Here is a 14,009-nt window from a genome sequence, read left to right on the forward strand (position 1 = left end):
AAATTTTAAAGTCCTTTTCCCCACCACCTTCCTTCTTCCTGGGCTCAATTCCACTCACAAATGTTCTACCTCTTCCTCTCCAGTGGTGCAGAGGGTGTGAGTGAATGGGGGTTGCAGTCACATCACCACATATTGTCTCTGCTGCTCCTTCCTCCTTGGAGGGAGGGCTCCTCACACTCTCCCCCTGCTCCAGCATGGGGTACTTCCTCCCAGGAGACAGTCCTCCACTGACTTCTCCAGTGTTGTCCTTTACAGAGGCTGCAGCTCTTCATGAACTGCTCCAGTGTGGGTCCCTTCCACGGGCTGCAGGCCTTCAGGAACCACCTGTTCCAGGGCAGGTTCACAAATCCTGCAGGGTCACAAATCCTGCCAGCAAACCTGTTGCAGTGAGGGCTCCTCTCTCCACAGGTCTTGCCAAGGGTCTGCTCCAGCACAGGCCTCCGCTGGGGTCACAGCCTCCTACAGACACCCACCTGCTCTGCTGTGGGTTCCTCCAGGGGCTGCAGGTGGATCTGTTTCACCAGGGCCCTCCCTGAGCTGCAGAGGCACAGCTGCCTCCCCAGGGGCTGCAGGGGAACCTCTGCTCCAGAGCCTGTGGCACCTGCTTCTCTCCTTCCTCGCTGAGCTTGGTGTCTGCAGAGATGTTCTGCTCACTCCTCTCTCTGGCTGCCATTTCTGTTGCTCAGGGTCTCTTTCCTCCCTTCTTAAACCTGTTATCCCAGAGGTGCTGCCAACCATGGCTGATGGTGCTCAGCGGCAGGTGCATCTTGGAGCCAGCTGGCATCAGCTCTGTAGGACACTGGGAAGCTTCTGGCAGCTTCTCACAGAAGCATCCCTGTAATGCCCCTGCTACCAAAATCTGGCTATGCAAACGTAATAAAAGGTAATGGGGCTGCATTGTGTATGTGAACTCCTTAGGAAACAAAGTACCTCTGGTAGTAAACACAACTTCTGATTTAACTTTTTAAAAAATATTCATGCTTTTTTATTTAAGATGGAACACTAATCTGGAACACATGCAGCTAAGTTGTGTATCTGAAGGTTTTGATAGAAATGCTGATATCTGGATCCAAATGACAAAAACTTGCTGTCTTTAGTCTATGTGAATTCTTTCCTCTTCTATTGTTTTACGGTACTACTACAAAATGACGCAATATTTGCAGTTAAGAATAACCTGTAAAATTCTTTTTATATCTTGCTCACCTGATTTTTAAACTAGGCTTCATGGGTTCTGATTTTGTCCTGATTACTATTTGCCCTGTATTTTTCATAAAATATGTAATTTGAAATACTGAGTAGAAATACTATCTGTCACTGTGAAGTCAGCCTGCCAATATACTAACAGACTATCACCTTGTTAGCATATATATTAATCCACAGTACTACAGCTGCAGTATTTTAAGTTTTGGGGTATTTCCCTTTACTCCTTGCTTCTTTGATACATGTGAGATTGGTAGTGAAGGCACAGCTTTTAAATTAATTCATGATTACAGACAAATCTATGAGTTGGTACAGTTAAACAGTCAAACTGTGCTGAAATGAGTAATTTTACCCAATAATCCACTTAGAATTCCAGTTTGCTCACTTGAAAATTATTTTCTTTATGCCCATGGTAACTTTTATGGAAACCTTGGGCTTATAAAATGTATCTAAGGGAAAACTGCCAGCCGTGGGGCCAGGAACGGGATGCACCTTACAACCACTCTGTGTACCACGTACCCATCAGGGTGTGATGTTGTTTAACCCTCGACAGTCTTAAATCCATCCTGGCAGGTAACCCCAAAGCATGGCAGCTCCCAACACCATTAGCCTTGGCGACTCCTGTTCTGCACACACATCATGGCAATGCCGCCGATGTGATGGGACCCCAGAAATGACGGTGAACTTTTCCTGGGAAGTTTGCACGCGCTGTTTAACTTCAAGCTGCAAATCACTAGCTGCATCTAATAAACTTCCAATTTCTGGCAGAAATGGCATTCAGCTGCCTTCACGGTACCCTTACGCAGTACCTAGAGCATCGGGTTTGAATCCCCTTCAGTTTGCTGATCCCTGTAAATTTTCAAGGGAAGAACGTCCAAGAGTGACCCATACCATGCATGACCAGTCTGTGCAACACAGGGACTGCGGATCTCAGCTCTGCCGGGGCCGCCGCTCCCGGGAGGGGCGGGCAAGCAGCGCGGGCGATGCCAGCAGGATCCCTCCCGCACGCCCGGTACGCTCCGTCCTGTCTGGAGCTGAGCGCAGCAGCGAGCGCTGGAACTGACTGGGCAGCGGGCGCCGCGGCTGAGGGCGATCAGGGACCAGCCGCACCCGCCTCCCGCCATGGCAGCTGCACCGCCTCCCTCTCTCTCTCCGTCCCTCCCTCCAGCCCAGCCCAGAGGCGGCATTCCCGCCTACCGCGAGCGCGAGGCATGCTAGGAAGGGCCGGGACGGGGCCGGGACAACGCAGGCGCGGGCGGGGGTGGCGGCGGCGTCGCGGTGCGGGCGGCCCATGGCCGTGGGCGGCGTGCCACGATGACCGACTACAGCGAGGAGCAGCGCAACGAGCTGGAGGCGCTGGAGTCCATCTACCCGGACTCGTTCACGGGTGCGGGGCCGCGCCGGGGCCGCGCTGGCAGCCGGCGTGCGGGGGGCGGAGCGGGAGGCCGCGGCGGGGCTGCCGCGGGTCCCGCGGGGTTCCGAGCCGCGCGGCTCGGGTGCGTGCTCGGGATGTTGGTTCGCTTTCCCTGGCCGGGAAGAGCGAAGCGCTTGATGGCCCCTGTGGCCCGGTCCGTGGGCTCTGCCCCTGCCGCGGTTAGCGCCGTGGCACAGCAGCCAGCCCGGCGTGGGCAAGCCGGTGCCCTGCACTGGAAGGATGCTCTTCAGAGAAACCTTTCAAAAGATGCAGTCCTGGGAATTGGTTTGTGTGCCGACCGGTTTTCCTTAGCAAGCTTGTCGCGGTCGTGAGGCATGTGATGTTTTGGGGTGCTTAAAGGTGCTCTTTTCTCCGTAAATGTATTGCCAGTACCTGCCTTACTCTGCTGCAGGTGAAAAAAAGGCAAGCTTTAATTCCCTGGTGTAGCTAAAACTTTCATATTGTGGATACATTGGTTCATCAGTTTTTCAGGATTTTCAATTTACCATCAAACAATCAAGAGTATCCAAATGCTGCCTAATCCAACATAATTTTTTTGGCATTCTGTATCCAAAGAATATTAACAGTGGAAGAAATGGGGCATTTTCTGTTTCCTTCCTGTACAGTCTACTCTGCCTAGAGTTTCACACCATCTTTCTTGGCAATAACTTCACCACACAAACATTTTCCCAGTACAGTTGCCTATTGCTTCAATCTGAAAATCTTTTCAGGTCTTCAGTTTTGTGCTAAAGATTACTTAAAGGTATATGACTTGATCTGTGGTAGCTGGGAATGGTGAATATCTGATACTGATATCGAAGTCATATTCTTTCATACAGCCTTTACTGTGATGCTTACTCAGAGTTATTGTTCGCTCATGTTCGCTTTTATGCCAAGGGAGGAGAGGGGAATAAAGATCATAGTAGTACATTAGCAATTAGGCAAAACTCAGTTGATACTTTGAGAGCATGTACACTAATTTGGGCATAGGTTATAACAGAGATGCAGAGCACCTCTTACGTGAGTATGTGGTCTGCAACCCACAATTGTGTAATGAGGTTTTTAGCCTGTGAAACGCAGGTCACAGCTCTTGCTGTGTTGTGTTGTCTATCTTCTAGCTGCCTGATTCACACACTTTCATTCTAGTACGTTGCTTGGTTAGTAGCATTTCTTGCATTAGCTGTTTTAAATATCAGTGGAAACCTACTGTAAAAATAGTCCATGGTCAAGAGTGCACTGGATGCTCATCAGGCACATTTAGTGCAGTAAAGCAAATCAGCTTTGGTAGCTTTGTGCACGCAGTCAGTGCACTACAGAAGTTGTTTGATTTGATTTGCACTTTGTGGAACACAGAAACTTTCAGAAGAGAAAGTTTTCCAAAAGTGAAACCCTTTGGTATTGTTTGATGATGTATGGTCTCATTCAAAGAGACTCCAGGCATCACATCGTATGGAAAATAGCTGTTAATTGAAAAGTATTACATTAATAAGTTAAAAAGGCCCTTAACACTCTATCAAGAGCTTACTTCCTTTATAAGTCTCTTTAAGAAGTTCAGTTTCACTGATGTGAAGAAGTAATTGATTTAAGGACTCTCCCTGACTCTTGCTTTTTTCCTTTGAACAGTATTGTCAGAAAAGCCAACAACTTTCACAATCACTGTGACATCTGAAGCTGGAGAAAATGATGAAAGTAAGTTGATCACGTCTTACTCAGAAACTTCTCCTGTATATGTTTACATCTAATTCTATCACCAACAGCTATGTATACCTCCTTCTAGAGGCCTGGTACCGCAAACATTCCTTCGCAAATATCCTTGTTCAGTTTGCAGAAACGTTATGCTGCAAGTAGGACTGCTTTCTTCTGAATCTCAAATGCTTTGTAGCGTAGCTTCAAAAAGTACGGGTTGTCACCATCCTTCCAGTGGCTTACAGGCATGTTGTGAGGGGACTTGGTTTCTGGCAACTGTGTGTGTGCCAGCTACGTAGGAGGGTTGAGTCTGTGTGCTATGAATGGGCAGCACTTAAGGAACAGCTCCAGAACAGAAGGCTGTGGGTCCCAGGTCCCTGTGTATTTTTTGCGTGGGCATATTGTAAGCAAGCCTTACTCCAAGCAAGTTTGAAAGGTGCTGTTCTGGATACTATAACAGAAGGAATAAATTGGTGCCTTACTTAGTTTGAAAGGAGTAAGCCCTGCTTAGAGCAGGTATCTGTGTTGCACGGACTGTTGTGCTGCTGAGAACTAAGGGAAAGCTTCTCTCTGGTATTCTGGGAGGATGTGTAAAAGGAACTTGAATCTCGTTTGCCTTGTTTCCATATTACCCTGGCTCTGGGCAGCTTCAGATTGAATGCATTTTTTCTTAGGCAGTTCTCTGCTTAATAACTTCCACTGGACATAACGTGTTTGTCCACAGTGTGAAGCCCTGGAACCAAACACAGAGGTTGATGCTTCAATCAGGCACACAGAATCTGAGGTGTTAATATCCTGAGATTTTCTCTAGTTCTGTTACGACAACTCTTGTTGGTTTCCATGTTTAAGTAGAATCTGAGGGAGATTACTGCTCTAGTACCTGTCATACCACAGAAGGTTTTTCAGTCTTCCTAAAGACCTTTCAGACATGAGTAGGTTTTAATAGTTGGTGCAAGTGTAAACTTTATCATCTTAATTTCTTTGAACTCTTGGGTTATGTTTAAATCTCTTCATACATTGGTGTAAGAAGACTGTTCCTTAGAGGCAAGAATATTTTATATTCTATAATCTTTAGGCTGTTGATGTAGTAGGAAAACATAACATTAAAGTTATACAGAGTTATCATCATAAGAATATGTGTTTCTTTCTTTATCTTGTAGCTGTCCAAACAACCCTTAAATTTACCTACAGAGAAAAATACCCTGATGAAACTCCACTATATGAAATTGTCTCACAGGAGAATCTTGATGATAATGATGTCATGGACATAATAAAACTGCTAGAGCAGCAGGTAAGGAAAACAGAATATCTTGGAATAGCTTGATACCACTTGACACATTGGCTGGAATTTCTCTCTCAAATCAGTTGTTTTCAGAGGTATCTGCTACTTATTTGAAACTTGTTCCATACTATAGGGACTTATTTTGTGAGTTGAGTTTGGTGAATGACATCATTGAGGTAAGATACAGGGCTAATTCAGTGTGGGCAATAATGCAGAATAATGAAATGGAAGTGCACTAGGGCTTCCCCTCTTCCGCTTCTACCTTAAGGTGAATTTGTTTTACTGTGTGTGTGTATATATATATATATGTATGTGTAATATTTGTGAAAATAAGCTGCCTCAGTTTCATTTGGAAATATTAAAAAATGCCACATTGATTCTTGATTGTTTTTGATAACATAACTGTTTGAGGGTGGAGTGGATCTCATCAGCATTTGGGATCAGTGAGAGTGCATTGTGAAGGAAAGAAGGAAGCACTTCTTTGGTTTCAGGAATTTCTGTCAAGCCCTCACTGCATTAAAATTGCCATAATATGTTTAATGGGCATTTTTTTCATTTTCAGTTTACTTCATATAAACTTACTTTCATCAGCTGATGTTTTCTGATTTTCCTGGGAAACTGTCTCACTTCAAAGGAGCATGTAATAGAATTAAAGAATAAACTGTTCCAGGCGAAGAAAGGTTCTGAGTGACTTGTCTCTTATGATTTATGATATTCAAATTTTAGAGTTGTGTTTCTACTGTAGGTTTTGTTTTATTCATGAAAAAGCCTTTCAGAGGATATCTGTAATGTGTTAATAACCCAATCACAGGCATTCATCTTTGTGTTTTGCTGCACGCCCATCTGGGGATAACTGACTGGATTAACTGGCTGGCTGAATTTGACTTTTACAGCAAGCTTTTGAGACTGGTGCAGAATGTGTCTGCTGTGCCCTCTGTATTTGCACAACATCCTGCTTTCTATAAACATATTAATGCATTCAGGTTCTTCTGTTTGAAGTTGCCTTCTTTGTGTTGTAGGCAGAAGAAAATTTAGGAATGGTAATGATCTTCACTCTAGTCTCAGCAGTACAGGAGAAATTAAATGAAATAGTGGATCAAATAAAAACCCGAAGAGAAGAAGAGAAGAAACAGAAAGAAAGAGAAGCAGAGGAAGAAGAGAAGGTATGTAAAATAATGTCTTCAAGGAAAAAGACTTTCAGCTTCTTCAAAATGCATTGGTTTGATGCTGGAGCAGTTTTCAGTTGCAGTGAGAAAGGAACAGCTATCCTAAAGATGATTTAATTGAAACATAAGATTGTTTAGAGTCTAACTGCATGTTCACAGTCCCTTCTAGCATTACTTCCTAACGCAAGGATTTTTCCCAAATGAAATCAGATTTGCTGTAGAGAGTTGTTTTTTTCTGGAAGAAGGGGGAGGAAGAGGGAATGGGGAGCAAAAAAGACTAAAATATGGCATGCTGCTCCATGGTTTGAGGAATGGGCTCCATGGTTTGAGGAAGGCTGTCTTCCTTGGAAGACTGAGTGGATAGGGTGGAAGCAGTGAGACCAGTCTTCAAGACTGGTTTGCCCTTCTGCAGAATAGTTTCACCATTCATGGATTGTGGTAAGTCCAGCTAATGAGTCTTAACTCACTTTCTGAGAAATAGCTGGAGGGTGATGGGACTTGGAAGGTTCTGTATTTCGAAGATTGGCAAAGAAATGTCTGTGAAAAAATAATCTTTTTTTTCTGTTTCAGCAATGTAAAAGGATTCATGTATTTTAATGGGCAATAATTCATTGTAGATTGCACTTAAGGGTTGATAAAAAGCGCTGTCTACTTATAAATAAACTATATTAGTGGGGAGTTGTGAACTATTGCACTCTAGGTACAAAAGGAGTATGCAGGGTTCTTCCATGAGAGTTTTCACCTCAGTATAGTTCTCTGAGGAGAGACTCCCATGACAAAAACCACAAGAATGTGTTCTTTATATACTCTCAGGATTAGGATGAATTTCTCAGAAATTTCACAGCAAGCAGTGTTTCTGGAGTGTTGTAATCTAAATAATTAAGAGAATGCTTATCTTCACCTGTAGCTTTGCAAGTTGTGTTTGCAGCCTTGTTTTCTATTCTTCCAGCAACGTTTTCATGGCACTCCTGTTACTATTGAGAATTTCCTTAATTGGAAAGCCAAGTTTGATGCAGAACTTCTAGAAATAAAAAGGAAAAAGATGAAAGAAGAAGAACAAGCAGGCAAAAATAAGCTAAGCGGTATGTTTTAATACTGGTTGTGAAATTTCTACAATGCTACCAGCCTATAATGACAAGTCTAAAAGTAATTTTTACACAGGTGATAGGTCTTAGCATCCTGCTACATTGTCTGCATGGCTTAGCTATGAACTGGTTCTCCTGTGATGCTGGATCTACTTTTGACCTGATTACCTGAAAAAACATAACCAATGTGGTCACACTGTATCACTGTTCTGTTTTCTCTTCACTTCTGGCTAGTTTTGATGCAGTTTGACAGAGATGGAAATTTTAATGGTGTTAAGTTTCATAAAAAGCTGTACAGAGGACATGCTTGATTCCTCTCTGAAGGGTATGCATTTGGGAATCTGCTAAGATGAGATAACAGAAATCAGGCTTCTGGTTTTTCTGTTTTTTAAAGTATTGTTAGTATGTGGTGTCTGTTTTCCTCTATACAAATGTAGCTTATAAAAGCTTCCCTTTAGAAAACCAAAACCAAACTTATTCTTGGATGTCATTAGTGTAATTCCAGTATTGCCATGGACAGCAGGCAGTCTTGTTTGTGGAAGCTTGCACGAGCAATGTAGATGGGAGACAGATGATTTATGTGGAAAGAATCCTGAGCTTTTCTTTCTGTCCCTCCCACTCAGAAAGGCTTCACTCTTCTGTGTGGTTGCCTTCAAAGCTCTGTGAGTGTGTGTAGAAGCTGGTGATTTGTATAGGTCCAAGTTGCTTTTTGAATGGGAGAATATAGGAAAAAAGGTGGAGGAGTCACCTGATTTCCTTCCCAGTTCCCACAGGGGATTTCTTGTGGAATGCAAGATGAAGACTAAAGCAATAAGGGCTGAACACAAGCTGTGGGGTGTAAATTTTTGCTTCCCTCCACTATTAAAGTCTTGGCATTACAGTGACCCTTTTCACTTGTTGGCATGGATGAATCCTGGATGAATTAAAAAAAAAAAAAAAAACAGAATGGGGAGCTTACAGAAACGAGCAGTTAAAAACACAAAAGACTGCTAGAATTAGTTAATTTGGAAAGACTAAAATACACATGCTGACTGTAGCTATGATATTGTATGAAAAATCCTTTGCTAGGATTTTTTTCCCTCCTGAGGAGCTGAGGGTCTCAGGAAAGTAGTGTAAACAATAACTATCTGCTGCTGTGGAATGCAACAGGTGCATCTGTGATTGGTGCATGTTGGTTGTTTCTAATTAAGAGCCAATCACAGATGCAGCTGCATGAGACTCTGAGAGTCACAAGATTTTGTTATGCAATCTATTCTTGCTCTTTCTAACCTTCTGATCAATCTTTTCTCTCTATTCTTATAGTATAGTTTTAATGTAGTATTTTAATATAATATATATCATAACATAATAAACCAGCCTTCTGAAACATGGAGTCAGAGCTCGCGTCTCCATACATGGGGACAACAGCTGACTAACTGTTGCTTTGGGTTGAGAGTTGCTTCAGAACTGCACTTGCTTATATATTGGTTTTTATTTTATTTCTAGGTAAACAGCTGTTTGAAATGGATCACAACCTTGACACCTCTGACATCCAGTTCTTGGAGGAAGGTAAGTTTCTATTTGATTCCACAAGTGAAAGTTAGTGGCTTAAAAAGGTCAAAATTCCTAAGCAAAATCTGTGTTGTATTTCTGACTTAACATCTTATATCAGAATCCCTTTTACATTGGAAGAACTTTCTGAGAAGTACTGCTTTGCAGAGTGAACAGAATTTTACTTTTCCCAAAACCAAAACCTTTTCAAGATGATAAAGTGTATTTATTTGCAGCCTTGTGCTTGAGGTGCAGCCTTGTGCTTGAAGTGATCTTACTTACATTGCTTATATTTAAATGATTGGACTGGGAGCAAAACAAAACAAAAACCAAACAAACAAAGAAAAAAAAGAAAATAAAAAACCTCAACTCAGCCCTGATTTTTTTTTTTTCTAATAGCCAGCCTTCCCTGGCTTCAAGCATAGGTCTTGAACTTTTGTCACCTTTTCTCTGAACCTCAACATCAATAGTAAACATCTTGCGGGTCAAAATAAATATTACTTGCTTCTGTGCAACCCAGTTCTTTTTCATGGTTTCTGCAGATGGGCCTCTTACCTTACCTAAAATACTCACCTGGTGCCAGATGAAAATTCTGTAAGCCTGTGCCAGAAAAATATTAAATTTGGAAAACCAGCTGGAGATAAAGCATATAAAAGCATGCATACTCACAGTAACATACCTGTTCAATTTGCTGTACCGTTTTTTAGTGTCCTAGTTTAGAATACCTGAGTTCTGAGATAAGACAGATCTTTAATGCAGCTGCATTATCTACTGGTATCACAAAGCACAGGCAGAAGATGGTCAAGAGTATTCTCTGTAAGTAACAATTAAAAGGAAGTTTATGAATGTCAGTGAGTGTAAACTTGAAATGGTAGTTATGGGGAAGTTTAGTTTCTTTAACAGGGAATAATTCAATCTTGTCTTCCTACAAAATACCTGAAGTGAAGATGGTTTGTTGATGGCACATTTGGCTTCCTCAGGGGAGGAGCAGACCTCTACCTGGTTTCTGTGCCCAGATGATTTGGGATTAATGTATTAATTTGTAATCCTATTGCCACTGGTGATTAAAACTCACCTTCTTATTGCTGCTTGCATTCTGTCATAGATGCAACAGGTTACTAAGTCTGTTTTAATATTTCAGTAGCATGTACTACTAATTTTCAGAGGATAATGGCATTATCTTGTATAGGTGCCTTCAAGTCCAGTGAAATAATAGAAACTTTATTTGGTGACCAGAAGATGTCACTGTTGATACATAAAATTAAAATAGCAGTCCTCGAGTTTTATCTTTAGGTCAGAAGCATCTCTTTCAGAAGAAAATGTGAAAGTAGCCAAAGCTTCATCTTGCTTTTAAAATTTAAATCTGAAAGCAAATACATGCATGTCAGTATATGGTGTGTAAGGAATTTTTTATGAACCCTGTGCATTTATCTCACTAGGATGGTAGTAATTATACCATCTGTGAGGTCCTGAGCTCCTGCTTTGGCTCTCCTGGGGAGAGAGAATCTCTGCTTCTGACAAATGTGAATGTTAATTTCATGTTCCCAATGGTGTGACATTTCTCTTGGCTGGGTTTTTTTGATACAATGAAAAAAAAACTTCAGCTATAAAAAGATAAAATGTAGCATTTACTTTTCCATATCTGTTTGATGTATAAAAGCCAAGTAAGCTAGCAGCTACCTACGCTGAGGAACTAATACGAAAACATCTTGTATGTTTTGTTGTTGTTCATGTTTTCCTTGTTGCGTGAAATTAAAGTATCTTTCTGTTCCTTACAGCCGGAAACAATGTGGAGGTTGATGAATCTTTATTCCAAGAAATGGATGATTTAGAGTTGGAGGATGAAGAGGATGACCCTGACTACAACCCTGTTAATTTAGATAGTGATTAGACTTATTTGAACTGATTCTGTCATCAGTATGGACATATGTAAGGAGAGAGGGGCAGGCAGGAAAGCCACAGCATCTGTGGTTTTAGTAATGTGTATTGTTTTTCTTTTTTTCTTCATTTGTTTCCAAAGAAAAAACCAACATATTTTAAATCCAGGAGAATGGTCTTCTGATGACTTTCACTATAAATAAATTTACTTTAATATTTCAAATGAAAAATTTGAGAAATACTGATCTGTCTGAAAATGCTTTTCTATTTTCTCTATTTTTTTTCTCCCTACTTCTGTAATTGTCTTTTGAAGAGATGTGGCAACATGCAAGATGGAAAGATGTTACAGCAAGCACTAAACACACCTGCATCTGAATGCTGAGCAGCTTTTCTGCTGTCTTCCACCTGGGATAAACATGGGCAGCTTTGGTGAATAAAAGGGATCACATACTATGCAGTTTTTTTTTTTTTTTGTTCCTCCTGTGGAATCTTTTAATAATTCAAGTCAGTTCTGGTGCCCCAATTTATCAGCTGTAGATAGACAGCACTAGTCACCTTTGTTGTATAGCCTTTTTAAAGTCTAGTGGAAACCATTTCCATACAATTAGAATGAATTTTTTTGCTATAGTCATGGATAATATTTTCAAACTGGTGATATCAGGTCAGTAGGGGGAAAAAAAAATCAGAATGTGAAGCCTCTTGAAGTTTGGTTGGTTTATTCAGAGATCGTTTGGGGTTTTTTTGAATGTGTGCCTCAATGAATTTCTATGAAAAATCAAAACCCACCTTAGGAAAATCAGTTTGCTTTTGGCAGCAGACTGTATTGAAACACTATGAGTGGAGTGCACATTACAGCAGCAGGGTTTACAGAGTGCTCTATAGGTTTGAATGTAAATGGTGTAGTTTTAGAAGCATTGTGCTGGCAGCCTGTGAAGGTTAGCACAGAATGCAGTAAAGCTACACATCAAGTTGGGGATGTTGCCCATCCTTCACAGTTGTTTCTGGAACTAACAGCTGTTGGACTACTCACTTACCACCTCCAAAAAGCCCAAACACTGCAAAAACTGCAGTGTTTAAACATGCTGTGTTTGAAACTGCAGCGCTAGAAGGATGATGGTGTCAAAAGACAGCTTTCCAAACAGAGAGACAGGCACCTCAATGATTAAACACTGTGTGCTGAATTTTAAACACTGTTAGTAGACTGCCTTAACTGTGCCAGCTTCAATCTTTGAAGAGGGTTGCACTAAAGTATCACATTGCTTAGAGGAATAATAAATTTATGAATTTTGGTATTTGAAAATTCCATAGTCAATATGAGAAGTTTAATTATGGAATTCATTTAATGGTTATAAGATTCTCTGCTCATATCACTCGAGAACATCTGTTTAGGATGACCTCCTTTAATATGGTTTTATTTTTTTTCATTCAAGGCAAATTAACTTCTAGTAGATAGAAATAAGTGTTCAAGTACCCTGTATATACTTTTATAAATTAACCATGTGCCTTTGTTCCTACAGTCGTCCCTTTGATCTTTTTAATTTTGGCTACTATGAACTCTAGATAAGCATCTAGGTCTCAATGATAATGTTTTATGTTTCAAAGCAATAAGCAGGATCTGTGCTTCAACAGAGTTACCAGATATATTAAAAAAAATTGTGTGCAAATGTGATGTTAAATCTTGTCTTTTCCAAAGAGACAGTTGGATTGAAAGCTTCATAGTTACTACATCCAGCTTCCTGTGTAATTGCTGGGATGCTTTAAAATGCTCTTGAGCACTGAACTTATTTCTGGTATGTCTCAATTCAGCTGCATAAAACCCCATTTAATCCTAAGGCTGCTTTCCATTTCCAGTTATGTATGTTTAAAACTGCTGTTTTTTCATAAAAGGAGTGAATTGGAGCTCTCTAAATTTGGACCAAATCCAAGATCCTGCGTAGTCTGTGCAAGTGTAATAATCAGAAAATTTTCAAGTGGATCACGGATAAGTCACTTACATATGAAAGTTTCTCATGACTTATATTTCTAGAATAATGAAGTTTTCTAGTCTGTTTTCACACTAACATATTTATTGGTTTTCATGCAGAGAATGTATAGCTTAAAAAATGTTAAAATTATGTAAAACAAGTTAAAATGTGAAAATGTGTTTTTGCTGTTACATTTCAAAGCCGAGGAAATAATAAGTGTTGAAGTGACAAAGAAATTGCATAAAGTCCGTTCCTCCAGGTCCTTGGAAGAAGTTGTAGCGACTCAGTCTGAACTGCAGATTTGTTTAGCTTTGTTAGCAATTAATATCTGTGAAATAAAAAGGGAATTTGACTGAGAATAAGCTTGACTGTGTGTGTATGTTAGTTTCCAGAGAAGGGTTTTTTAGCTGGGATATTTAAGTTTGCTTATTTACTTTGGATTAAATTGAAAACTAATTTGTATTAACTGACTAAAATCCCATTTATAAACTTGAACATAATTACAGTAATTTAAAATCCTGGTACTGACAACCTTTCTTGTATATTGTTTTTGACTGCCTCAGTCCAAAGCATGCACTGTAATGCATGGAGGCAATAGTGAGTTGCAATACTGCACCTTGACCACAGCAAATTTAGTTTTGAACAGGCTGGGTGTTTTGAGTAGTTGCTGCCAGAGCTCTGTTAAAATTCAGAGGATGGTGCCTCTGGGGGTAAAATCTCAAGCATGCTGCAAAGCCTAGGATTTTGCATCCAAATTATGACTGCATTATTGGCATCTCTCCTTTTCTTTCCTTCCTTCCATTT

At 40.8% G+C, this 14,009-nt stretch overlaps 1 protein-coding gene across 1 annotated transcript; it reads left to right on the plus strand.

Annotated features, from left to right (window-relative positions):
* The first annotated feature begins 2,435 nt into the window (after positions 1–2,435).
* Positions 2,436–13,564, plus strand: RWDD1 (RWD domain containing 1). The gene is made up of 7 exons (XM_041423950.1): positions 2,436–2,587; positions 4,238–4,303; positions 5,461–5,591; positions 6,602–6,745; positions 7,698–7,830; positions 9,319–9,381; positions 11,142–13,564. The coding sequence occupies exons 1-7, from the start codon at positions 2,515–2,517 to the stop codon at positions 11,252–11,254; spliced, it is 723 nt and encodes a 240-aa protein (XP_041279884.1). The 5' UTR covers positions 2,436–2,514; the 3' UTR covers positions 11,255–13,564.
* The last annotated feature ends 445 nt before the right edge of the window (positions 13,565–14,009 follow it).

This window comes from Onychostruthus taczanowskii, unplaced genomic scaffold (genome assembly GCF_017590055.1).
Source record: "Onychostruthus taczanowskii isolate IOZ18803 unplaced genomic scaffold, ASM1759005v1 scaffold8, whole genome shotgun sequence".
Lineage (NCBI taxonomy): Eukaryota > Metazoa > Chordata > Aves > Passeriformes > Passeridae > Onychostruthus > Onychostruthus taczanowskii.